At 47.4% G+C, this 26,226-nt stretch overlaps 2 protein-coding genes across 4 annotated transcripts; one reads left to right on the forward strand and one right to left on the reverse strand.

Annotated features, from left to right (window-relative positions):
- Positions 1 to 2,629: 2,629 nt before the first annotated feature.
- Positions 2,630 to 21,523, forward strand: PPP2R5D (protein phosphatase 2 regulatory subunit B'delta). 3 transcript variants are annotated; one of them, XM_044004158.1, is made up of 16 exons: positions 2,630 to 2,796; positions 6,179 to 6,268; positions 15,779 to 16,013; positions 16,208 to 16,407; positions 16,496 to 16,606; positions 16,741 to 16,833; positions 17,240 to 17,370; positions 17,566 to 17,625; positions 17,745 to 17,853; positions 18,304 to 18,357; positions 18,710 to 18,880; positions 18,977 to 19,104; positions 19,662 to 19,763; positions 19,862 to 19,934; positions 20,085 to 20,201; positions 20,292 to 21,523. In XM_044004158.1, the coding sequence occupies exons 1-16, from the start codon at positions 2,770 to 2,772 to the stop codon at positions 20,427 to 20,429; spliced, it is 1,839 nt and encodes a 612-aa protein (XP_043860093.1). In that variant the 5' UTR covers positions 2,630 to 2,769; the 3' UTR covers positions 20,430 to 21,523. The 3 variants fall into 3 exon arrangements, with proteins under 3 accessions (XP_043860093.1, XP_043860095.1, XP_043860094.1); XM_044004160.1 differs by lacking the exon at positions 2,630 to 2,796 and adding an exon at positions 8,561 to 8,611 and having other exon boundaries at positions 6,186 to 6,268; XM_044004159.1 differs by lacking the exon at positions 2,630 to 2,796 and adding an exon at positions 13,626 to 13,732 and having other exon boundaries at positions 6,196 to 6,268.
- On the reverse strand, positions 21,409 to 26,138 carry MEA1 (male-enhanced antigen 1). The gene is made up of 4 exons (XM_044004169.1): positions 25,985 to 26,138; positions 22,186 to 22,466; positions 21,987 to 22,089; positions 21,409 to 21,781 (listed from the first exon to the last, which is right to left on the reverse strand). The coding sequence occupies exons 2-4, from the start codon at positions 22,453 to 22,455 to the stop codon at positions 21,630 to 21,632; spliced, it is 525 nt and encodes a 174-aa protein (XP_043860104.1). The 5' UTR covers positions 22,456 to 22,466; positions 25,985 to 26,138; the 3' UTR covers positions 21,409 to 21,629.
- Between the last annotated feature and the right edge of the window lie 88 nt (positions 26,139 to 26,226).

Consider the following 26,226-nt stretch of genomic DNA (forward strand, 5'->3'; position numbering starts at 1 on the left):
GCAGATTTGAACTTACAAAGATGAGCCTTTCTGACTCCAGGCCCAGCAGTTTATCCACTGGGCCACCTTGCTGCCCTTCATATAAGTAAATAGTCTAATAATTAGCCATTCATTACCTCCAAAGAAAAAGATTGCATAGTATGCTGTTCTAGGGATGAATGTACAGCAGGGACAGGCCCCAAAATTTGTCATATAGTAGCACCCTCCTGCCCAGACAATGTGACATTGTTGAAAGCTAGTATTTCTGACCCCTGCCAACTTGATTCTTTCCTCTTGCTCTTCTGTATTTCCATGGCCTGATGCCAAGGACTATTTTAGGAATCTGATTTCATTCAAGCTTGGTGTCCCCCTCGAAGACTGAAATCAGCTGTGATTAGTAGTATGCCACTCTGATTGAAAGGGTTGACTCCTTTCTTTCTTTCTTTTTTTTGTGGGGCAATGGGGGTTAAGTGACTTGCCCAGGGTCACACAGCTAATAAGTATCAAGTGTCTGAGGTCGGATTTGAACTCAGGCACTCCTGAATCCAGGGCTGGTGCTTTATCCACTGTGCCAATTAGCCGCCCCAAACTTCTTTAAAACATTTTTTAAATTTATTTTTTTAATTTTTGGTTGGGCAATGAGGGTTAAGTGACTTGCCCAGGGTCACACAGCTAGTAAGTGTCAAGTGTCTGAGGCCAGATTTGAACTCAGGCCCTCCTGAATCCAGGGCCGGTGCTTTATCCACTGAGTCACCTAGCTGCCCCTGGGTTGACTCCTTTCAATGGTAATAATAGCTCATGCATATATAGGACTTTATAGATATGTATACCTGGAAAAGTAGATAGTCTGGCCACAGAGCAAAAATGAGAAATAACAGATGGGCAGTCACTTGTACTGCAGTGGTATCTCAGAAAATTAGGGGGGGGGGGGAGAAAGAGAGAGAGAGAGAGAGAGAGAGAGAGAGAGAGAGAGAGAGAGAGAGAGAGAGATGGCACTCCAGCATATTGGATAGATTCTCTGTGGATGATTTCGGGATGGTTATGGACCAGTATCACATGAAATGAGGTGTGGTTAGGTTATTGAACTATATCCCTGGAAAGAGTACCCGCATCAATTTTGGATCCATTTAAGAATTTATAGTTTACAATGTTCTTTACACACATTATCTCACCCTATGATGCAGTCAAGTCAATAAGTACTGGCCTCTTTGCTGTTCCTCACAGATGACACTCCCATCTTTTGCCTCCATCCAGTTTCACTGGAATATAGTCAATAAGCATTTTAAAGTACCTGCTATGATCTAGACTCTGTGCTAAATTATGGAAATACAAAGAAAAGCAAAAAACATATATATAGTCCCTCTTCTCTAGGAGCTCACAATCGAATGAAGGAGACAATATACAAACAATTATGTAAGGACAAGATAGGTGGGAGCTAAATTGCATATAATCTCAGAGGGAGGGCACTCACATTTCCAGGGATTCTCACAGAAGGTGGGGTTGACACTTGAAAGAAGCCAAGGAAACCTGGAGTTGAGGAGAGAGGGAATTCCAGGTGTGGGAGACAGCCAGTGAAAAGGCCCCAAGTGGGGGTTATGGGATGTCCACAATGAGGAACAAGGAGACTAGAATCATCTTATCATTGAGTATGTGAAGCGGGGAGGAATGTGTAACGAGACTGAAAAAGTAGAAACAGGCCAGGTTATGAAGGTCTTTGAAAGCCAAAAAGAGGACTATTTGATCCTAGAGGCAATAGGGAGCCACATGGGTTTATTGAGGGGGGTGGGATGTGAGACAGCTGGACCTGTGTGCTTTAGGAAGATCAGTTTGACATCTCAGTGAAAGATGAGCATAGAGAAGACCAAATAGAAGACTATTGCAAGAGTACAGGCAGGTGTTATGGACCTGCACCATGATGGTGGCAATGTGAGAGAAGAGAAGGGAGCATATAAGAAAGCTCTTTCAAAAGCAGAATGGACAGGACATGGAAACGGTTGGCTATAGGGCGGGGGTGTTTAGAGAGTGAAAATTTGAGGATCACACTTACATTGCAAATCTGGATTGATTACTGATGGATCATATAATTCATGCAGGCATTCCAAGTTTTATTTTCCCTATTTTGCAGATGAAGCAACCGTGGCTTAGAGAGGGAAGTGACTTGTCTAAAGTCACAAGGCACTAGCGGACAGAAATTGGATCATGGGTGACACTCACACCCAAGTCTTTTGACTTTGCACAACGCTGTCCATCTTCGAGGATTCCTTCCCTCCCAAAGCAGGAAAGGAGAATGGAGCCACTGAAGACACAGGAGTACAGGGGACTCTAAAAGGAGTGGTAAGCGCCCCAAGATGGCAAAACTGGGCTCATTGCCTGCAGGGGCCCACGCCAGTGAGTTGCCCGCGCTGAGCCTAGCTTTGATTTCCTTTTTACCCCCGCCTCCCGGCACAAGCTCCACCCCCTTTGGGGGCGGGATCTCCCTATTCACCCAATCCTAGGAGCGGACTCTGGCGGTTTGTACTCTTCCCTTCCAATAAGGAAAAAAAAGAACCCCTTTGGCTACAAAGACCAATCACGGCAGGGGAAATACGGTTGTTAGGCAGGTTTGGGGGAGCTGGGGCCAATGGCAGGCGCGGGCACGGCTCGGCCGGGGCTCAAAGCGCAGGCAGCGGCGGCGGTAGCAGCGGCGGCGGCGGCGGCGGTGGCGGTGGCGAGAGGCCGGAGCGGGCCCAGCAAACCCGAGCGGAGCCTGAGCGAGACCCCGGGGGCCGGGCCAGGCCAGGCCAGGCCGAGATGCCCTATAAACTGAAGAAGGAGAAGGTGAGCGGGCCCGGCTCTCTTGGCCCCCGCCCTAGGGCCTGCGCGGGGAAATAGGGAGGGGCCCGAGCCAGGCCCCGGGACAACCCCGGACCGACCCTCCCGGGTCGGGCCGCGAGAGCCCCCGCGAGCCCCATGTCCCGAGCCCGGGACGGGCCCCAGCATGCTTTCTCAACCTTTCCCCGGGGCGGCCTCGTCCTTATACGTCCCCCCCCAACACCCAGACAGCCCACACCCCTCTCCTCTATGTCCCCCAAAACACAATACCCCATGATAGCTCCTCCCCTTTATGCCTCCCAAAATATCCCCAACTTCCCCTCCCCTCTGCACCCCCAGGATGGCTCCTTCCCTCTTTCCTGGCTTCCCTGTCGCTCCCCAAAACGTGCACATTGTAGGACAGGTCCTCTGCACTATTCCCCTGAAATACACCTAACCCAGACACCTCTTTCTCTCATCTGAGGCTACTCCTCCCTTTGCCCCTCCAAGCATATACCTCAGGACGGTCTCTTCCACCTCTTCTTTCTATCCCAGGATCACCTTCCCTTATGTGAGATCCCCCCCCACCCCATATACACACATACCCCAGGACAGCACCTTCTCTCTATCTTGGGGCCACCCCCTTCTTTTTCCTTACTAACCTCATTTATTTCAGGGCTCCCCTCTCTTCCTTCTCCCTTAGAATAGTGTCTTCCCTCTAACCCAGGGCCACCTCACTCCTTTATTTGACTCCTTACTCTGCCTCACACATAGTAGGGCATTCCTTCCCTCTCATCTGGAGTTACCCCTCCTTTTTATCTCCTCCGAAGACACACACTTCATTTCCTTCCCTATTCTCACACACACACACACACACACACACACACACACACACACACACACACACACACAGAGACACACACACCCCGGACAGCCCCTTCCCTTTAACCTAGGCAACCCTACTCTCATTATTCCTCCCTCCAGAATACACACTCAAACTTCAGAATCACTCCTTCCTTCTAACTTGAGTCAGTCCCTTTATACATCCATCTTCAACACCTCCTCCTCCTTACCTCAGCCTTTACTCTCCAACCCAAGTCAACCCATTCCCCTCTCTCCTCCCTTTGAACCCAGGACAGTTCCCCACCTGTCTATGCCCTGCCTCTATTCCCATTCCCAATATCTGGAACTTCACTTTCTGGGTATATTTGGGATGTCCCTTTTCCTTTAACCTTTTTTACTTCCCTACTCCTAAACTTGGCATAATTCCCTCCTGTCCCTCCCTCCAACCTTGGGACAGATCACTATCTCTCCCCCCCCTCCCCTTTCTCTCTCCCTTTCTCCCTCCCCCCTCCCTGCCTATTTTTCCTTCTCTCTCCTTCCCCTCTAACCTTAGCCAGGAAGAATTTCTTCTCCAATATTGGGGCAATTCTCCTTTTAACATGGATAGCTCCATTTCTCTTTGGTAATTTTCTTCCCTTTTCTTATATTTTTTCCCTGCTCCACTTTGGGGAGCACTTTCTTGGCCTTAACCCTGGAGAATCTGAGATCTCATTTCACTGGCCAAATTAAGTTTGACTGCCAACAGCTCTCTCCCTTCCCCCGCAAAACAACTACAATGAAACAAGAAATACATTCAAGTTCTCATGTCTTTTCCTAAAAGAAGGATGTTGCCTGACCCTACTCAGTGTGATTAGCGAAGCTTTTGCTATCTTCTTACCTGTCTCATAATCTTTTTTCCTTTTAAATTACTCATTATAGACATCTTTCTTCCTCTGTTGCATTTCCCTTTGTTATTTTTTTTTTCTGCACATGTTGAGATTCTGACCCAGAAGTGGGGTCACTTTGGGGTATATATGTATTATGCTAGAATAGGAACTTCATCTCCATTCCATTTGTCTTTGCCCTCTTACTAGCTGGGTCTATGTGCTGCTGAATCTGTCCTTTTGAGTTTTAATCTCTCCATCTTTACCTGTTGTTCACCAAGTAGTTTATTCTGGAATATAAGCACAACCTATCAGAATCTTGATGTAAAGACAGAAGAGCATGGGGGTTTTGGTAATGGTTTAATATTTTCCCAATTCTTCAATAGCCTCTGGGCTGTATAAGATATATGCCTGACCTAGTCTTTGCCCTTGGGGAACTGACATTGCTAAAATAAATCTACACTGCACCATTTGAGTGATCTCTGTACTGGGCTCACCAGTAGGAGGTGTCTGTAGGTAGTTTTTAATCTGATGGAAGAGATAGTCCCTACCTTTAAGTAGTCCCTAATCTGATGGGGAAGATAGGACAAAATATAAGATCCAGGCAACTGAAGTTGAGAAAATGTTTGTAAAGAACAATAAAACTGTGCCCCTAAGTGCAGGAATAGAAAATGATATTATAGGGATTTGGATGGCTAGATTTAGATATAAAGCACTCCCCTCTGGATAGTTTTAGCTTTTTGGTTTAGTTTTTGAGTTTTTCTGTTTAGTTACTATTGCCCTAATTCTGAGGTAGATATCCTTGGGTGACATGACAGAGATTTACAGGGGGGTGGAAAATACACAATCTTCCTGGCTAGGGAAATCATCTCTTGGGGGGAACCCAGCCGTCCCCATTGGTTATGTTCCAAATTCACTGAACCTCTTACTTGACTGGGTCCCTGGGTGTGGCTCCCTCACTCCTGCTGGCCCCTCCCAACATGTAGGGGAGGGTGTGCAGAGACCCCTCCAAACTCCAGCTCTTCTTGGTTTTCTTTCTATCACTATACTATGAAGCTAGCTATTGACAGGGTACAAGTGTGGTCACTGGAGTTGGCTGGGCCAGCAAGCAGTAGGAGAGTGACAGAACCCAGGTGGAGCTTATTGCTGCCTCTGCTCCTGCTCATCCCTGCCCTCAGAGCGCCCTCGTCATCCTCCCCTTTTCCTTCAAGCCTTTCCCAGCTCCTCCAGCCCACACTGATTGATCTTTGGTAGAACACTAAGGACCACGCAGTTTTTAGCATTCATGTGTTCACTTATTCATAGGTGCTAGTTTTTTGTCTTCTCAGCTAGATTATAAGCTCCTTAAAAGGAGGCAGTCGTGTCTTTTACTACTTCTGTTTCCCCCATAGTAAGGGAGGTGAATTAATATTAGAGGCAACATAATATAGGAAAAGCTCTGGATTAGAAATCAGTGGACCTGGGTTTGAAACCCTTATCTGCTGCTCACTAGCTGTGTGACCTCAGGCTAGTCCCTTTCCCTTGGTTTTCTCATCAGTGAAATGCGAAATGTTTCACCAGATGATCTCTAAGGCGCGTTCCAGCTCTAAATACGAGGATCTTGTGACTGTTTGAAGCACAGCCCAGATAACCCATTAGATACTGACCAGTCAGACCATTCTTCTTTCCCCAGAGGCTGCTAACTGTGATTCTCTCTTTTACAGGAACCTCCCAAGTCCGCTAAAGGGACTGCCAAGCCTAACAGTGGAGGGAAAGATGGTGGTGGTGGCGGCGGTGGGGAAGGCTCAGAGGAGGTAACGTGTGGTTGCTTTACTTGTATAGATCCTAATTCCTGAAACCCAGTGCATAGAAAAGGGTGTGAACCACAGAGTGCTTGGGTTTGGACTCTCTATGAATGCTAGAAGATGTGGAGGCAGAAGAAAGAAATGGGGTTAAGTCCCATGTGTTGAGAGGAAATTGGAAAAGTTCATTCCAGAATAGCCAAGGCAAGCCTTTGCCAACTCTGAGATGGTTTAACTATTGTCCTTTCAGACATCATCCCCCTCCCCCCCAAAAAAAAAAAAACCCTTGGTAATGTTTTCCCATATCTCCCAACTCTTATGTGATACATTCTTCCTTTTGAGTATAAGAGATGAGGGTGGTGGCCAGGAAAAGAAAAAAAAATACATGGAGACATTAGATGAGATGAAGCTTTGAGTTGTGAGAGGGGGGCATGTTGGGCATAGATTGCATTTCTTCCCAGGCTGGTCTCCATCTGCCTTTGCTTACTATCCAGTGGGAGGCCCTGAGTTGCAGGAAGGAGCAGAGTTCAATATAGTATAGCAGTCAAGGACAGTAAAGCAATAAAGGAGAGGAATAATGGGCAGGGTTTGATAGCAGTGCCAAGAATGAAAACTAAATGCTCAGAATGCTGTCAGTCAACAAGATTTATTAGATGGTGCCCAGTACAGGGAATACAAAGAAAGGCAAAAGTACAGTCCCTGTCCTCCAGGAGCTCACATTCTGGTGGTGGAGAAAACTTGCAACAATTGTACATGTAGGAGATACATGGTGGAAGTGGAAGGTAACCTAAAGGATAAGGCAACAGCTGTGGGGGATGTGTCTTCGGGAAGGGGGGGGGGGTCGTGTCTGAGGAATATAAAGAAGGCTGCTCTTATTGGATCTTAGAGTTTGTGGAGGAGAGTAAAGAAGAAGACTGGAAAAGTGGGAAGGGCTTTTAAAAGGCAAGCAGAAGATTTATAGCTAATACTCCAAGGGGAGGGGTGTGTGAGAAAATAATGAGGTTCTGGGGAACCCAGGGCTCCCCCCCCACTCGAAGGAGCCTTGCCTGACCTCTTTTAAGGCCAGTCCAGAGTCAGTAGAGGTGCAAAAGAAATGTAGGTTGACCTTCCTGACTACCTAAAGGAAGTTAACTCACCTAGGCTAACCCCCCCCCCCAGTCATGTCAATCAGTGGACTGGCCATTTAGCTTGGATCAGTGTGCAGTGACCCACCTCTACCTGAGAGAGGTTAAAAACCCTTGGGGCAAGGGGGGTTGCTCTCTTCTCTCCCCTGCTCTTCTCCCTGTGCCTCTCCCCATCCTGGGATTTTATGCTGGGCTTACTTGCCATCAAATTAAGAATAAATGCCTAATGCTAAAACTGGTGCAGTAGCCTCTAATTTAAAAGTAGCAATATATTAGAAACCCCAGTTAAGTTCCCTAAAACAGAGATAGGCACCCTCATGTATATATATTTGGGGGGGGCAGGACAATGAGGGTTAAGTGACTTGCCTAGGGTCACACAGCTAGTAAGTGTCAAGTGTCTGAGGCCAGATTTGAACTCAGGTCCTCCTGAATCCAGGGCCAGTGCTTTATCCAGTGTGCCACCTAGCTGCCCTCATCCCCATATATTTTCAAACGACACAGGTGCCATAGTTGGAACTACACGTTAGGAAAATCACTTTGGCTGCTGAGAGGAGGATGGATTGGAGGGAGGAGAGACTTGAAATAGGGGTGGCAGCTGTGGGAGAGAGGAGAAGGGGATGTGCACAGGAACTGTTGGGAAGGTAGAAATGCCAAGACTTGGCAGCAGGCTGGATATTTCGGGTAAGTATAAGTGAGGAGGCAAGGATGACCAGGAGGATTGATTGTGCCCTTGACTGATAGAAGGAGGGAAGTTGGGGGGAGTGATAATGTGTGTTCATCAAAGAGCTGGGTGATGTGCTCCAGCATCAGCAGAGAATCTTAATGTGAATGCACAGCTTAGCTAACTCTTTACTCTGGGGTTGAAAATCCTGCTCATGGATCGTCAGAGTCCTGTACTTTTCCCCTTTTGTGTGTTAGTCCTTCCAAAGAGGCAGGTGGGAAAAGATGAAGTGGTAACTATTCTCATTTCTTCCGTTGTCATATCTTGTTGGTTTGATTGGGGGAGGAGATGGACTAATATAAAGGTTTGGGTTTATCTGGGGATTTGAATTATTCAAATTACTTTTGACCTCTGTTATCTTGGGTGATAATGGAAACTTGACTATATTTGTATTGCCCTATTTGTTCTCATGTTGAAAGTCAAAATAAGCAAATAAGTTTGACTCTCTTCATTATACAGATGGGGAAATTGAGGCCTGGAAAAGATGAGTGACTTGTCCAAGATTACACAGTGAGTAGGAAGCCAAGTTTAGAACCTTATTGATAGTGGTGACATTAGAGGGGGAAAAGAGCCTTCTAGGAGAGAACTAGAGATCTAGAACTCAATCAGATTGGTAATTAGGGCTGATGTTTATGGCATTGTGAGAGATTTAGGAACAAGGAATAAAGTGGGAGAAACTAGAAAGAGGGCTGGTTTTTCCTCATCACTCTTTGGCATATCAGTTGAGAGGTAATAGGTTGCTTCCTCACCTTAAAATAAGCCTTATTCTGGTGGACCATGCTGGGAGAATAGCAGGTGATCAACCAGAAGGCCAGAGGGGAGAGAGAAGAAAACAGGGGACTTATTCTCTACCAAGACAGAGTCGTCCCAGTGGCGGGAGGTGGAAAGACTTGAGTCTCTTCTGCCTTCCACTCCTATTGTCTGAGTCAGACCTTCCCCAAAGGGCTTTTAAGGCTAAACTTGACCCGCCTCAGGGCCTGCCAGAACCCACACTTTTCCAACTGAGCCAACTGCTTAGATCTTAATCTGCTGGGGGTGACCTGTGCTGGGGCATGTAGGGAGTTTGACCTGGAGGGAAAAGGTGGGGTAAGTGCTAGTGTTTCTTTTGAATCCTGAGCCTTCTCAAGATACCAACAGAACATCTTTGAGGGGACAGTCTATGAGAACATTGTATTTGGGGGGAGAGAGAGAGAGAGAGAGAGAGAGAGAGAGAGAGAGAGAGAGAGAGAGAGTGTGTGTGTGTGTGTGTGTGTGTGTGTGTTCAAGGGAAAGAGGCCTTTCAGCATTAACAACTGGCAGCTGGATTATACTGTGGAACAGGAGTTCTTGAATGTAAGCCTGACAGAAGGACTCTAAGAAGAGATCATCTTCCCAGCCCTGTGTCTCCAGGGAAGACCACGCCTAACTCACCCACACAGATGAGAATCTCCCATTTTTTCAAAGATCTCCAGGGAGGAAAATTCCACCCCCACCCTGTGTCACTCAGGCCAGCATCTCTCAACTCTTGTCATTAGGAGGAACTTCCTAATGTTTTACTTGGATTTTTTAGTGGAAAGATCACTGGATTGGGAGGCAGGAGAGCTGAACTGGGCTCCTGACCAGCATTGATCTAGGTTACTGAACTAAGATAATTTGTCAGGTCCCTCCCAGTGCTAAAAGTCTGTAAAGCTGTTATTCTAAAATTATTAGGATTGGCTCTCTCTCTCTCTCCAAAGCTCATCTATAACGAGGAGCAAAGGCTTGAAAAACTCCAGTACCAAATTAGTAGGTTCCTTAGATTTGGTTCCATCCAGGTTTCTTCTACATTGGTCAGCGTTATGAGTTGATGATTCGCTCAGTGCAGAATCCTATTTTAAAGTTTGGAGGAAGAAGACAACAGAGGAAGAAGGATACCATCCCTCCCTTATAACCACTCTGATAAAGGAGACCAAGTATCCCCCTAGTTAGGAACCTCTAGTCTAACGGTTGGGGGAGGGGGAAGGAATGCACACAGGCACACGACCTCATATACATACATGCACACACAGTGGAGGAAAGAGAGGCATGCACACCTTAGGGGAGCAAATAATCTGATGGGGGGAACACATTCTTCATAGGAACTGATATAGTGGTTCATTGGTATAGAAAACACCCTCTCCAAGTGCAGGTCAGCAGTTTCTCTGTAACCTGTAGCCTTAGAAAGTTGACCAGAGCCTGAGAGGGTTAGTGATCTGCTCAGGGTCACACAGCCAGGATGATTCAGAGGTGGGACTTGAACCTTGGTCTTCCTGGCCAGCTCTCTACCTATTTTGCCCTAATGCCTTTCCATGCTCAGTTAATTCTGGTTTTATGGCACAGAGACAATCTTTCTTCTTGTGGAACCCCAACCTGATGGTGACCCTCACATACAAAGAAAAACAATGGCATGGGGTCAGGGTGTCAGTACAGGAGATGCTTTCTATTAGCTGAGGGTGTTTGGGGAAGAGGAAATGCTAAGGCTCAGAGGTGGGAGAGGAAATAGTCATGGTAATGGAGTGGGTGGGGATCAGGTCTTCTGGGTCACTTCTGCTCAGTGCTCACTTGTGCTCTGGTTACAGCCCCAGTGCCAAAATAAACACATATCTAGAGAGTGAATTGGAGTGGAAGCTGCTTCTAGAGAACTTAGTTGGGGGAAGCAAAGAGCCTGTAACTGCTGATGGGCATTTGCTGCTTGGGAGTTATAATTGAGTTTCATTCTGTTGTTGTTATTGTTGTTTAATCATAAAAGTGTTTTATTATTTTCTAGTTACTTGGAGAGAGAGTTTTCAACATTTGTTTTTATAAGATTTCTAGTTTCAAATTTTTCTCCCTCCCTTCCCTTCCTCCTCCCCAAGACAGCAAGCACTCTGATATAGGTTATATATGTACAATCACATTAAACATATTTCTGTATTAGTTGTGAAAGAAGAATCAGAACAAAAGGGGAAAACCTCAAAAAACAAAAACAAAAGTAGAAATAGTATGGTTCAATCTGCATCTAGATTCCATGGTTCTTTTTTCTGGATTTGGAGAGCATTTTCTGTCATGAGTCTTTTGGAACTATCTTGGATTGTTGTATTGCTGAGAAGAGTCGAGTCTATCACAGTGGATCAACACATGATGTTGTTGATACTGTGTACAATGTTCTCCTGGTTCTGCTCATCTCACTCAGTATCAGTTCATGTAAGTCCTTCCAGGTTTCTCTGAAATCTGCCTCCTCATTGTTTCTTACAGCACAATAGTATTCCATCACATTCATATACCACAACTTGTTCAGCCATTCCCCAATTGATGGGCATCTCCTCAGTTTCCAATTCTTTGCCACCACAAAAAGAACTGGTAGAAATATTTTTGTACATGTGGGTCCTTTTCCCTTTTTAATGATCTCTTTAGGATCCAGACTTAGTGGTGGCATTGTCAGGTCAAAGGGTATACAAAGTTTTATAGCCCTTTGGACATAGTTCCAAATTGTTCTCCAGAGTGGTTGGATCAGTTCACAACCTAATGATAGCTCCATTGCCAAATCTAATAGCTTTTTTCCAATCCTTATCCTTCTTGACCTCTGTGCAGACTTGACTTTATCAATCACCCTCTTACCCCCATACTCTCTTCTCTAGGTTTTCATGGCACTACTTTCTCTTGGTTTTCTTTCTGTCTATCTGACCACTCCGCAGTCTCCTTTGCTTTTCCCTGGTTCTTCATCTAGGTCATGACTGAAAAATGTGGGTATACCACGGGGTTCTTCTGTCTTGGTCCCTCTTCTCTCTCCATACTGTTTCACTTGGTGATCTCCTCTGCTCTCATGGATTAAATTATCATCTCTCTGCTGATGATTCTCAAGTCTGTTTATCTAGCCCTAACCTCTTTACTGACCTCCATTTTCCCATCTCCAGCTACTTATGGGACATCTCAGCCTGGATGTCCCATAGACATCTTAAACTCAACATGTTCAAAATTGAACTCATTATCTTTACCCACAAATCCTTTCCTCTTCTTTTGAGGATATCACCATCCTCCCAGTCATCTAGGCTCATGACCTAGGTGATGTCCTTGACTCCTCACTCTCTTCTCTCTCCTCTCTTCCCAATTCTCTCCCCCTGCCTCTCCTCCCCAATATCCAAACTGTTCCTAAGGCCTGATGTTTTTACCTTCAAGTCATTTCTAGTATGATCCTCTATTCTGACATTATCACTGTCCTGGGAGGACCTGGACTATTGAATAGCCTGCTGGTTGGTCTCTCTGATTCTATTCTCTCCCTACTCCAGCCCATCTTCCAATCAGTTGTCTAAGTGATCTTCCTAAAATGAAGGTCTAACCTTGTCAGCTCCTCCCCTCTCCCCACTTAATCAACTCCATTTGCCTAAAATCAAATATAAGCCTCTGTTCTGTATTCAGAACTCTATAACCTGCCTTTCTCCTCTTCCCCCACCCCACATCCCACTCCCCACCTCTCACCTTCAGCTTCTTCAGTTTTCTTACACTTTCCACCTCCCTAAGTACTTTGCAACCCAGTGACACTGGCCTCCGTACTGATCCCTGAGCTACACTCCCATCTTCTAACTCTGGGCATTTTTACTGACTGTCCCTCATGCATGGAATGTCTCCTTCCCCATCTCTGCCTTCAGGGTTCCTGACTTCCTTCAAGTCTCAGATAAAATCCTACCCTCTCCAGGAAGCCTTCCTCAATCCCCCATCATCCTGGTGCCTTCCTTTCTTTGTTGATTATCTCCAGTTTATCTTGTATATAGCTTGTTTCTACATTGTTTATGTATCGTTTCTCCCATTAGACTGAGTTCCTTGAGAGCTGAGACTGTATCTATCACTTAGCACCATGCCTGGGACATGAGGTGCTTGATAAATGCTAGTTGACTGATGGACTGACTGCGGTGAAGGTCCATAACGGATTTTAGCAACACGTTCATCTAACCGTTTCATGTTAGAGATAGAGATAGTGATATTTTATTTCCTAACCTTCTAGCCTCCGAGGAAAATTCTCTTTCTTCCTTGGATTTTATACTAGCCCTCGATATAGGACTTAATTCTTGGTAGTAACTTGTGATGTATGAATAGCTGACCCCTGAGGTATAGAAGATGCATCCCATTGACTCCTCATTTCTCCAGATGATCAATAGGTCCAGGTATGGTTCCTTGGGTTCCTTCCGTTTTCTCTCTCTTTGGTTTTTAAGCAAAATTAATTTTTTTTCCAATTAGTTAAAACCCTCCTCTCCTCCCCACCTCTCCCAACCCCTATTAAAAAAGAAAGAAAAATAAGCCCTAGGAAACAAATCACGTATAATCAAACAAAACAAATTCCTTCATTGGTTATGTCTAAAAAATATATGTCTCAGACTGCACCCTGACTCCATCACCTCTGTCAGGAGAGGAGTAGCATTTTTCATCATGAGTCCTCCAGGATTGTGGTTGGTCATTGTGTTGATCAGAGTTCCTAAGTCCTTCATGGTTGGGCTCCTTTACCCCATGAGCATGAATACTTTCTCATGTGTGCTTTGCTTTTGTTTCTATTTAGTGCCCTATCCTGGTCAAGGTAGGAATAATACTTGACCCTTAATGAAAGAGGAAGTGAAAGAGTTGGTCCCCTTCTGGTGGTGGTGGAGGCACTTAACAGCAAGCCCAGTGAGTACTCAGCAGCCTCTTACAGTGAGGATGAATACAGGAGAGAGCTGGGGGTCCTGTGGCACAATTGAGGGAAGTGTAAAGTATAGTGGAAAGAACTCTAGCTTTGGAGTCAGAGGACCTGAGTTCAAATCCCAATTCTACCGCTTCCTATCTCTGTGACCTAAGGCAAGTCACTCCATATGTCTAGACCTCAGTTTTGCCATCTATAAAATTGAGGATGTTATTAAACTCAATGGTCTCTAAGATCCCTTTCAGCTCTAAATTTAGGGTCCTCTGACATTTCTCTTCTGTGTAGTAAGGAACTGTAAGAGTTACTATGGAGCAGTGCTGCCAAACCCAAATAGAAAGGAACCTCAAACCCACAAATTAGCATTATCAACATTGTATTTTTATTTATTTTAATCAGCATTTCCTAATGACACTTTAATATGATTAGGCTGACTTTGCTTGAAGGACTGCAATGATGTATGACAGGGCTTTTGCTTTTCTGATTCTTGTAGTTTTGTCAAGCATATAAAAAGTTAAATATTGGTAAAGGTAATAGATGATCTGTCACAAGATTGTCTTTGATTGATAAAGAAATGATACAAATAATAAATGCTGTGAAATCAGAGGAAGGAGCAGTTACTGAGAGCTGGAGTGGTTGAGAAAGGGGTTGAGGAGAAGCTTGATCCACCATGGACCTTAAAGGTTGGTTAGGGTTTGGATGGGCACAGTGTTTTTTCAGTTCCTCATTTCTTGAATGGCTCCCTCTGTGTCTTTGGCTCTCTCCTTTTCTCTTTCCACTGAGACATCTTCCAACCTCATCTCTACACTGCTGCCATTGGTGTAGGGTTAGGAGTTCAGCACTTTCAGGAAGTAATCACATCTGCTCCATGGAGTCCCAACCTGAGCATATATGACTAAGACATGGCTGTTCTCTCAGGTGTAGAGAAGCTTGGTCCCAGCCCCTAGAACACCTGGGATGGAGGTTCAGCTTTGGCCATTTTGCCCTTTGCTGTCTTCCTTTCTGCCTTTCTTTACCCCCATGTGCTTTATCTGCCACAGGCAAAAAGGGGAATCCCAGGCTCTAAAGCAATCTCATCTTCTCTAAGTAAAACCAGATTACGGACGTATAAAAGCAACACATATGAGACTTAGTGTGTGTTGACTACTGTCACCTCACACGTCCAGCCCCTTCCACAGTCATCTGAACTGAGGGTCTCCTCCTGAAGGGAGGGAGGGCTAAAGAATTACTGGACTGACCTGGACTTGTCAAGCCCTCTCTAGAAGGAATCTATCTTTTGGTCTCCTTTCGTATTTCTTGACTCTCATATTGGTCAAAAATGACATTTTTTAAAAATCCAGAATAAATAGAAGGTGAAATTTCAGCTTCCCTCTCCAACTCCATATCCAAAATAGGTTCATCCGTCCTGCTCCCTATAGAATGAAAAGAGGCTGGGCACTGGGGCTACAGGCTGGGGTAGGGTTAGGAAGAAGCAAAGTGTCACATGCCGCAGAGCCCCAGAGTTAGTGAAGTGAACCTTCTCCAGGCCTGCTTCAGATTCTAGTTAACCTGTGGTAAAAGAGTATCCTCCGGTCTGTCTACTCTCCGGCCACACTAGATGGTGAAAGAACAGTTTACCAAGGAAGACCAGTTGACTGTGTGTTCCTACAGCCACATTCATGTTTCTGAACTAGTTTTTTCTGTGGGAATTGGCTGCTCAAAAATGCATCTTCCAGGTCTGGGAATGAGGCTCTTAACTCTTTGGCCTCGCTTTTCAATTGCCATGCCCTACAGCTGTAGCTTTAGCTTCTTGGGGTGAAACTGTTCCCTGCTTGGGGCTAAAGGGACTTGAGCTTTGACTGAGATCCAGGAGCTTTATTAACCAGGATCGTTTTATTGGGAGCACCAAGACATTAAGACAGTAGGACTAGGGTCCTCAGGGTCATGGTGAGTAGATCTGCTAGGATATGGGGAGCACGATCTTAGGGCCAGAGTGAATAGAACAGGATTTTTTATTCTGAGTTATATTGGGCTTTTCTGGCGACCCGTTTCCCTAGGCCCAGCCTCAGCCGCCATCCCAGCCACAGTCACAGTCACAGCCACAGCCTCAGTCACAGCCTCAGGCACCGTCATCCAACAAGCGACCGAGCAACAGCACGCCACCCCCTACGCAACTCAGCAAAATCAAGTATTCAGGGGGGCCCCAGATTGTCAAGAAGGAGCGGCGACAGAGCTCTTCCCGACTAAACCTCAGCAAGAACCGTGAACTGCAGAAGCTCCCAGCCTTGAAAGGTGAGCATGAGTGTCGGGTGACTTCGTGGGCATGGGACACTGCAGGGCCGAGTGTAGTTGTCGAGGGCTGTCTGAAGGAGCTTGAGGATATATTCAGGATTTATGGGGAGTCCAATGGGAAAGGAAGCTAGAGGAAGAGGGCCCACTGGCCCTCTGATAGAATGGACCTTGACACTGTCTGGGGCTCTGTGCAGATTCCCCGTCTCCGGAGCGAGAGGAGCTCTTCATCCAGAAGCTACGTCAGTGCTGTGTGCTCTTTGACTTTGTGGCTGACCCCCTGAGTGACCTCAAGTTTAAGGAAGTGAAGCGGGCGGGACTCAATGAAATGGTAGAATACATCACGCATAGCAGAGATGTGGTCACGGAGGCTATATACCCAGAGGCTGTTATCATGGTGAGGACTGAGGGAGGGTTGGGTGACAACTCTGGGCACGGGGAGAGGGCCCACCTTTGGCTACTCTGACCTGGGCTCTGCCCCTCAGTTTTCAGTGAACTTGTTTCGGACGCTGCCACCATCATCCAACCCCACGGGGGCTGAATTTGATCCTGAAGAGGATGAGCCCACCTTGGAGGCTGCCTGGCCCCATCTCCAGGTCAGTGGCCTTGAAAGAAGAAAGGGGGCAGCTGTGGCTCATTGGCCTCTGGTCTCAGATATGGGGGGCAGTGTGGAGAGCCCTTTGCTGGTCCTTGAAGTGCTCATGGAGCCCTCCACTCCCTTCCTTCACAGCTGGTGTATGAGTTTTTCTTACGTTTCCTGGAATCTCCTGATTTTCAACCAAATGTGGCCAAGAAGTACATTGATCAGAAGTTTGTCCTTGCTGTGAGTTCTCAGAATTACTTTATTTGTTATTTTGTTTCTCTTGAACTCCATGAACTGAACATAGCCTTGTAACTTCACCCCAACCTCTGTAGTTGCTCTTGTCCTTTATGCTAAATATGTTGAATGTTGGTTATTCCTTGCACAAGGAACTGTGAAGGGGGTTAAAAAGATTTAGTGCCAGCTTGAAAAGGACCTTACCGTGTAATGGTACAGACTGACACATTAAAATGCACACAGGTGTATGCATAGACACATAAAGACACTGTTCCCTGATAGCACCCCTTGACTTCTTGGAGGTGCTTAGTTAAGGTCCCTATTCTGGGGCTCATTTCCTTGGGATTCCCTGCTCAGGGCCCTTCCTGTGATCTCTCTCTGGTTGATTCTGACTTTGCCTAATTCTCCCCAGCTCTTAGACCTGTTTGACAGTGAGGACCCCCGGGAACGTGACTTTCTCAAGACCATCCTGCATCGCATCTATGGCAAGTTCCTGGGGCTTCGAGCTTATATCCGCAGGCAGATCAACCATATTTTCTACAGGTAAATCTAGGAGCATGGTGGCCTAGAAAACTCTGGGGCCATGTCCATCTGGGGAGGTGGAGCAGCAGCCTTCATACAGATAAAGTAAGGGTTCGGGGGAGTATGGGAAAGAAGGAGAGCAGGTAGAATTTGCATTGTGGGTGTGGCAGAGATGATTGATGGATGAGACCAAACCTGTGTCTCCTTTCCATATAGATTTATTTATGAGACAGAGCATCACAATGGAATCGCTGAGCTGCTTGAAATTCTGGGAAGGTAAATGAGGAGCCCTGACATTTGCATGGGTAAACCCAAGGACGGGGTGAAGGGAGAAGGTGGTATATTGCTTTAGACCACTCTTCCTGGATCGACAGTGTCTTTTTCCCCCCACGCAGCATCATTAATGGCTTTGCCCTGCCCCTCAAGGAGGAGCACAAGATGTTCCTCATCCGAGTCCTGCTTCCCCTACACAAGGTCAAGTCTCTGAGCGTCTACCACCCTCAGGTGAGCTGCCTTTCTCCCCTGCCATTGCCATATGGGGATCACCTCATGCTAGAGAGGTCTTGTCTAGGAACCTGAGCTGGAGGAAAAGGGAAGTCCTACTGAGAGCAGGACTTTTAGAAAGAGGAAGAAAAATTTTTTTTAAAAATTAGAGGGGCAGCTAGGTGGTACAGTAGATAGAGCACCGGCCCTTGGTTCAGAAGGACCTGAGTTCAAATGTGACCTCAGATACTTAACACTTAATAGCTGTGTGACCCTGGGCAGGTCACTTAACCCTCATTGCCCTGCCCCCCCAAAAAATTAAAAAAAAAATTTAGAAAGAAAGAAAGGCCGGGAATTTTCTGCTACCCATTTTAAGAAATTAGTTATTAGAATGTGCCTCTCCTAGCTCTTCAAATCCCCCTTCACCTCACCCTGCCTCTACATTGAGCTTTGTCTTTGGATATCCTCCAGTTGGCGTACTGTGTGGTGCAGTTCTTGGAGAAGGAGAGCAGCTTGACTGAACCGGTAAGTGATTCACAACCTTAGCTAGGCCCCTCACAGCCACACCTCCTAACCCTAACCCCAAGCTTCTCCATGCTAAGGGAAAAGGGGGCCAGAAATTCAATATCAGACAATACTACTGACTGACTTCCATATAGAAAGTTATTCCCTCTGTAAAGGGGCTCCTAATTTGCTACAGACTTGGCTCTTATAGCAGGGACTTTTAGGACTCAGGATATCTTCAACTAAAAAGACAAAAGTAGGAGGAGTCTGTCTATCATGACCCAGGGTGAGGGATGGGAGAGGCTGGAAGGGCCTGGGGCAAGGGGACAAGGCAACAAGGAAATGTGATTTGTTCTCACTTCTTTCCCCATAGGTGATTGTGGGGCTCCTAAAATTCTGGCCTAAGACTCACAGCCCTAAGGAAGTGATGTTTCTGAATGAACTGGAGGAGATCCTGGATGTCATTGAGCCCTCCGAGTTCAGCAAAGTGATGGAACCACTCTTCCGGCAGCTTGCCAAGTGTGTTTCCAGTCCTCATTTCCAGGTGAGGGAGAGTTTGGAGCCCTGTCTCCCACTGCACACCTGTTCTCTCCCAAGCCTGAAACTCACCATTGCCCTCTGCTCTCTCCTCTCTGTCTAGGTTGCAGAGCGTGCCCTCTATTACTGGAACAATGAGTACATCATGAGCCTGATCAGCGATAACGCCGCACGCCTCTTGCCCATCATGTTCCCTGCGCTCTACAGGAACTCTAAGAGCCACTGGAACAAGTAGGGCCCTGAGGCAGGGTGGGGGGCAAGGCCAAGGGCTCCTAAGGGCTTGGAGCCCTCCATCAACATTGATCAGTGAGGGTACATAGGTGCTCATTGGGCCCTGAAGGAGATGAGCTCAGGAGAAGGGGCACAAGCAGGCCCCCATTATGACACTGCTCATTCCTCTAAATATAAGAGCCAGCCAGATGTGTGGCACCCTTTGAAGGCTTAATTGTCCTTTCTCATGCTGTCTGTGGAATGAAGGGGTTGGACCATGCGATCTTTAAAAGTCCTTTTCCAGCTCTTAATGTGTCTTTACTGTATGGAAAGCTTTTTAAATGGGAAAATGAGAGTTATCTTTCACAGGAATATAGCTTCTAATCTAGAAGGGACCTCAGAGGTCATTTCATCTGACTTGGCCCTAGATGAGTGTGTACTGGGGAGATAATCAGTGCCTGCACTGTGCTAGGCACAATGCCAGGTGTTGGTAGAGAAGTGGTATGGTGGGGTAGCCCTGGGAGGGCCCAGGGTGAGATTTGGATGTCAGTGTCTTGGCCTGCTCTCTTGGACTACAGGACTATCCATGGGTTGATCTACAATGCCTTGAAGCTATTCATGGAAATGAACCAGAAGCTGTTTGATGACTGCACGCAGCAGTACAAGGCTGAGAAACAAAAGTGAGTGCTCAACCCCCGGATTTTGCCTATCTCCTTGCCTCCCCCCTCCCTTTTCCTCTACCTCTTCCCAGCACCTCTGGCAACTGTTCTCTCCACAGGGGCCGATTCCGGCTCAAGGAACGAGAAGAGATGTGGCACAAGATTGAGGAACTCGCCCGGCTCAACCCCCAGGTAAGCCTTGTGACATCCCATAACCTGAACTAAGGACCAGGCATCTTTAGGGGTCCCTGCTTGAGACAGGGCCCATGAACAGAGGCTCAAGGAGGCTCTAGCCCTGAGCCAGTTCTAGGGCCTGACTTTTCCACCTCTCTTCCTCAATAGTACCCCATGTTCCGAGCACCTCCCCCCCTGCCCCCCGTATATTCAATGGAGACAGAGACCCCCACGACTGAGGACATCCAACTCCTGAAGAGGACTGTGGAGACAGAAGCGGTGCAGGTTTGTAGGGGGGAGAACAGCTGCCTTCCTGGGAGGGGACCTATCTCCTACCCAAGTCATCACTGGCAATCTCATGTTTTTTCTCCCTAGATGCTGAAGGATATCAAAAAGGAAAAGGTGCTGCTTCGGAGGAAGTCAGAATTGCCCCAGGATGTGTACACCATTAAAGCGCTGGAGGCTCACAAGAGGGCCGAGGAGTTCTTGACGGCCAGCCAGGAGGCACTCTGACTTACCTCCTCTCCCTCACCCAGGGCCACTGCCCACTCACCCTTGGGACACTGCTCTGGCCCTTCAGCCCCTGCCCCCCAGCTGACCTGGGGGTAGGAGGGGGTGAAGACCTCCAGCTCCCTAAAAACAGAATACTTGGGTCAAAGACTCTCACTGTGTGGCCTAGTGTAGACATGCCCTGGAGATGCTCGTTGCTCATAGCTGGGACGCCCCCTGCGCTGACTCTCTAACTCACATTCTCCTATTCTCCAACCTCCCGAGGTGTTTGGGACTAACTGAAAATCTCCTTAAACATTTCTCACCCCCACCCTTTCCCATCTTCACCTGAACTGTAGATCTCTATCCTACATCCCTTTCTCTAAGGGACCTGTAGAGATCAGCAGAAAGCTGCACTCATCCAAGTTGCTCCCAGCCCCAATGAGGGCCAGGGTCAGTTCTGAGGGTTGAAGGCTGATGAGGCAGAATAGGTGAAGAGAGGTTGGCCCCTAAGCACCAAACTTACAGGGACCCAGATGTGCCCTATATATCTCCCAAGGCCGGGGGAGGTGGGGAATCAGTGGGGCCTTCTAGTGCACTTTCCCTGTCACCTGACCCAGATCAGACTGGGGGTGGGAAGAGAACCTACATAGAGACTGCATTGTAGCTTTTATGTGGGCTATGAGGCCTCCTAGGGACCAAAGGGTGGGAGGGGAGGAGAGTAGAAGGAGACAATACCACCCATCAGTCCTCCCCTGTCTAAGCAGCAGCCCAGGGATTACGAACACTAAAAGGGACCACCCTAGGCCTGCTTGAATCCCTATCCTGCAAGGCCCCCCAAACTGGGGTGAGAGAAAAGGGTAGCACCTTAAGGTTCTTCCTCAGCTTAAGCTGTCCCAACATCTATTTATTTCTTTGTACCCAAGGCCAGACCCTTACCTGCCTCTCAGAGGCACCCCTCGGGGATTGGGGGTCCTGGGGCACAGACGGCACCGCTCTTGGCTGTGTACATAGGGTGCTTTATTCTCTGCGAAGTGTTACATGCTAAGGTGGGTTGGGCTTGGGCAGATGTCCCCATATGTACAGAACTGAATAAAGTGGATCTCTGGAGAGAAGTCCCAGTGTGCCTGTGATAATAGGAGGGAGGAAGAGGAACAAATAGTTTGGGGCCAGGTGGTATTAGGTATGGAATGGGGGCAGGAACGAGGCTGTTCTCGGTGGTAGTCACTTCCACGTAGAGGTCGTCTGTCGAGCCTGAAGAGTCTTCTGTACCACATCCTCCCACTGGGCATCTGAGATCTCCTGGGCCCAAGCAGGGACTCCTGGGGCAGGCAGACTTACTCCGGCCATTGTCCGTTTCACCAGCTCTACATGTTCTGAAACCATACCCAAGCTTCAGTTAGGGGACAGAAATGGAACCAGCCAATCACCACGTACGTGGGAAGGCTGGGGCAGACCCAAGGCCTTATACTAAGCAAGTTCCCCAAATCAAACCACCCTACAAAAAAGCTGACTCCTTGGGTCTCAGGGCTGGTCACTGCTAATTATAGTTTGACTGTAGAGTTCTACTTGCTCCTATACCTGGGTCCATGGGTATGGAGCTTCTGCTGCTCAGTGCTACGGCTCCCTCCTCTTCCTCATCCTCACTCTCCACAGGAGGGTCAGGCAGGTGCAGCCCCAGGGCCTATAAAGCAGGAAGATGGGTACCGAAGCTACCCCTACACAGTCCCCAGCCGCACATCCCTCCCCACTCGGCCCAGCACTACCATCCACATCACACCTGGATACGCTCCTGAATGTCAGTGACAGCGTCTTCAATACCTTCCACTGGGGCCAGCTCTACTTCTTCCTGCTCAGGGTCCTGGTTCAGAGGCTGGTAGGAATAGTCCGTTGGGCCTGACCCCAGGTCTTCAGGTTCTTCCTCGGGTTCCTCACTGCTCCAGTCACCTGTGCCGTCTGTGGGGCCCTGATGCTGCCCCAGATCCTCATTCTGGTTTGGGAAGATCCGCTCAGGACCCATCTTATCTTCCCCCAGAACCACTGCTGCCATGCAGGCCGGGGCTGGGGGAGTCGAGGTGGGGGAGGGAGACAGGTTTGAACCGGTTAGGCCCACTTCTAGTTCCTCCCTGAGACTCTACACAACCGTGCACCACCACCCCCTTCCTTGACCCCACCCCATATATTTCAGAGTCTCAACTCCATTTTCAGCACTGCCTTTTCCTCACTTCCTCAGAGGTGCTGACACTCCCCTCTCCCCCTTAATTTACTTTACCCCACCCTCTTGACCAGCTGTCCCTGGTACTTCCCTCCAAATTGCTCCAGCTGCCAAAGCCAGGGTCTCACAATAAAAGCGGCCCTAGCCCCATCCTAGGGTTTTTTCACCCTCTCTGAGGGTTCTCCTTCCCCCCCTGCCAACACAGGGTCTACTTCTCAGACTCCTCCTCCACAGGAGTCTCCTCGACTGCCACCCCCTCCCCCCAGCTCCCTTCCTCTCCCCTTCAAGGGCTCCTCTGCCCCTCCCCTCCGCTGGATCCCCTCTCCCCATCCAAGGCCCCTTTATCTGGTTTCCTCCCCATTCCTCCTCTGGTTCCCCCCCCATATGGTTTCTCCTTACTTTAGGGGCTTCCTCCTCAGGCTCCCCGCTATCTGGTTTCCAACCCCCTTCTCTGGTTCCCCCAGGAGCTCCTTCCTCCCATCTGGTTTCCTCCTCCCTACAAGGGCTCCCTTCCTCTGACTCCCCTACGGGGTCTCCTCACCCTGCTCTGGGAGCTCCCCTCTTCGGGGATCTACATATTGGATCTCCTCACTCTACTCTGGCCCCCACCTGCAGAAAGAACCCCCCTCTCATCCCCCAGGTTCCCTGACTTTTTTTTTCTTTAGCAACAAACATTTATTTTATTTTTTCCAGTCACATGTAAGGGTAGTTTTCAAACATTCATTTTCATAAGATTTAGAGTTCCAAATTTTTCTCCCTCCCTCCCTTTCCTCCCCCCTCCACAAGATCACAATCAGCTTATATATATACAATCCACAAATGCTCTTTTTATCAGTTCTTTCTATGGGGGTGGATAGTAAGCTTCCTCATTAGTTCCTTGGGATTGTCTTGGATCATTGCATTGCTGAGAGTAGTTAAGTCATTCACAATTGCTCACTGAACAACACTGCTGTCACTATGCACAATGTCCTCCCAGCTCTGCTCACTTCACTATACACAGATGTTCATTAGTCTTTCCAGGTTTTTCTGGGATCATCCTGTTTGTCTTTTCCTATAGCACAAGACCATTCCACCACAATCACATATCACAGCTTCTTCCATCATTCCTCAATTGATGGACATTCCCTTGATTCTCAATTCTTAGCCTCCACAAAGAGTTGCTATAAATATTTTTTATACAATTTTTCCCCCTTTTCTCTTTTTCATGATTACTATTGTTAACTGTTTCCCTTCCATCCTATTCCCTTCCCCATGATATTTATTCTATTATCTCTCTTCTTTCATCCTATCACTCTTCAAAAGGGATTTGCTTCTGTCTGTCCCCTCCTTCACTCCGCCCTTCCTTCTTTTGCCTCTCTCTCTTTATCCCCTTCCCCTCCTATTTTCCTGCAGGGTTAGAGCGATTACTCCACTCAATTGAGTGTGTACATTATTCCCTCCTTGAGCCAACTCTGATGAGTTTAAGGTCTTTGAGCCTTTTCTGATGAGTGTAAAATTCATTTACTGCCCTGCTCCTCTCCCATCTCTTCCCCCACTCCATAAGCCTTTTCCTGTTTCTTTCATGTAGGATTTCACCTCTGCCCTCCCACAGTGCATTCCCCTCCCCCCTCAATTTAACCCTAAACATATCATCACGGGGCAGCTAGGTGACACAGTGGACAAAGCATCACTCCTGGACCCAGGGGGATCCCAGCCAAAACCCAGCCTCAGACACAAGACAGTCACCCACTGGTATGTCCCCCAACTCCAATTTTTTATAGTTCTCTACGGTTTTGTATTTGAAAGTCAAATTTGCCATTCAGTGCAGGTCTTTCCATCACGAATACCTGAAAGTCCTCTTTTTCATTAAAGTCCCATTTTTTCCTCTGAAAGATTATGCTGAGTTTTGCTGGGTAGGTTATTCTTGGTTGTAATCCCAATTCCTTTGCTCTCTGGAATATCATATTCCATGCCCTCCGGTCCTTTAATGTAGAAGCTGCTAGATCTTGTGCTATCCTGACTGGGGCTCCACAGTACTTAAATTCTTTCTTTTTGGCAGCTTGCACTATTTTCTCCTTGACCTGAGAGCTCTGGAATTTGGCTATAATATTCCTAGGAGTTTTCCTTTTGGGATCTCTTTCTGGAGGGGCGGAGCCAAGATGGCAGAGGAAAGACAGTGAGCTCTCAAACTCATGACATAACCGTTCCAAAAAACATCCAATAAAACACCATAGGAAAATGCCTGGAGCAGCAAAACTCACAGAAGAATGTGCTGAAATCATTTTCTAACCAAGAACAGCTTGGAAAGTCAGAAGGAGGGAGCTGCTGTGCTGATACAGGAGTCGATCCCAACCCCACAGTAACCCTGACAACAGACCCAGTCGCAGGAAGACCTCACCAGAGAAGGAGACCCCCACAGCCTCTGAATCAGCTGAAGCACCAGTGTCGTCTGGAACTAAGCTCACAGTCTGGTAAGAGGGCTGAGCCCTGGGCAGGGGGCAGACTACAGGGGTCTATGCTGGTGGTGAGGCAGAACTTGGGTTTTTTTACCCCCTGCTGGGAACCAGGAGGTAGGCTTGAGTAGCAGTGGCCCAGGTTGGGGGGAGGGGGCACAGGCTCATCAGAGCTGACAACCACAACACACAAAGCTGGTTGATTAGCAAGTTGGCCTGGGGTCAGCTATGGATCAGGGAACAGGCCAGGTGAGTGAAGAACCTGATCCTCCTTAAATCACACCACCTGGGACTAAATTTAAGCTTGGGATACTGCAGCCTGGAAACAGTGCCTCACTTTAAGGAGCTAAAAGTCAAGTAGAAGAAAGGCAAGATGAGCAGACAGAGAAAGGTGAGGACCATAGAAAGTTTCTTTAGTGACAAGGAAGACCAAGGTGCACCCTCAGAGGAAGATGTCACTGTCAGGGCCCCTATATCTAAAGCTTCCAAGAAAAATATGAATTGGTCTCAGGCCATAGAGGCCCTCAAAAAGGACTTTGAAGATAAAGTTAGAGAGGTAGAGGAACAAATGGAAAGAGAAATGAGGGTGATGCAGGAAAGCCATGAGAAAAAAGTCAACAGCTTGAAAAGCCAAATGGAAAAGCTCTCTGATGAAAATAATTGCCTAAGAATGAGGATTGAACAAATGGAAGCCAGTGACTTTATGAGAAACCAAGAAACAATAAAGCAAATCCAAATGAATAAAAAATAGAGGGCAATGTGAAATATCTTCTGGGAAAAACTGCTGACCTGGAAAATAGGTCCAGGAGAGATAATTTGAAAATTATTGGTCTACCTGAAAACCATGATCAAGGAAAGAGCTTAGACATCATCTTCCAAGATATTCTGTGGGAAAATTGCCCTGAAATCCCCGACTTTTGAAAGAACCTTACCTGCTCCGAGCCCGCGGCCGAACCCGCACCCCGACTTCCGGGGACGGAATTGTGGGATCGAATTACACGCTCCTCCAGCCCCACCCACTTCTGGTTCCCTCTCCCAATTGCTCTAATGATTGACGTGGCCGGGAGGTTCGATTCGCTTTCGGTCCAGATAATACAGGACTACATTACCCAGATATCCCCGGGTCATCTTCTTGGATGAAGCCACAAGAAACGCTCTTTCCTTGCCTTCCGCC

The sequence above is a fragment of the Dromiciops gliroides genome, chromosome 4, assembly GCF_019393635.1.
Source record: "Dromiciops gliroides isolate mDroGli1 chromosome 4, mDroGli1.pri, whole genome shotgun sequence".
Classification (NCBI taxonomy): domain Eukaryota; kingdom Metazoa; phylum Chordata; class Mammalia; order Microbiotheria; family Microbiotheriidae; genus Dromiciops; species Dromiciops gliroides.

What these genes read in the sequence shown, in the direction of transcription:
- MEA1 (XM_044004169.1), bottom strand. Translation starts at nt 22,455, where the DNA reads ATGGCAGCAGTGGTTCTGGGGGAAGATAAGATGGGTCCTGAGCGGATC. An exon ending in ACATTCAGGAGCGTATCCAG is followed by an intron (nt 22,090 to 22,185) that starts GTGTGATGTGGA and finishes CCTGCTTTATAG; the next exon opens with GCCCTGGGGCTGCACCTGCC. An exon ending in CTCCATACCCATGGACCCAG is followed by an intron (nt 21,782 to 21,986) that starts GTATAGGAGCAA and finishes GTATGGTTTCAG; the next exon opens with AACATGTAGAGCTGGTGAAA.
- PPP2R5D (XM_044004158.1), top strand. Translation starts at nt 2,770, where the DNA reads ATGCCCTATAAACTGAAGAAGGAGAAG. An exon ending in CTGCCTGGCCCCATCTCCAG is followed by an intron (nt 16,607 to 16,740) that starts GTCAGTGGCCTT and finishes CTTCCTTCACAG; the next exon opens with CTGGTGTATGAGTTTTTCTT. An exon ending in ATCAACCATATTTTCTACAG is followed by an intron (nt 17,371 to 17,565) that starts GTAAATCTAGGA and finishes CTTTCCATATAG; the next exon opens with ATTTATTTATGAGACAGAGC.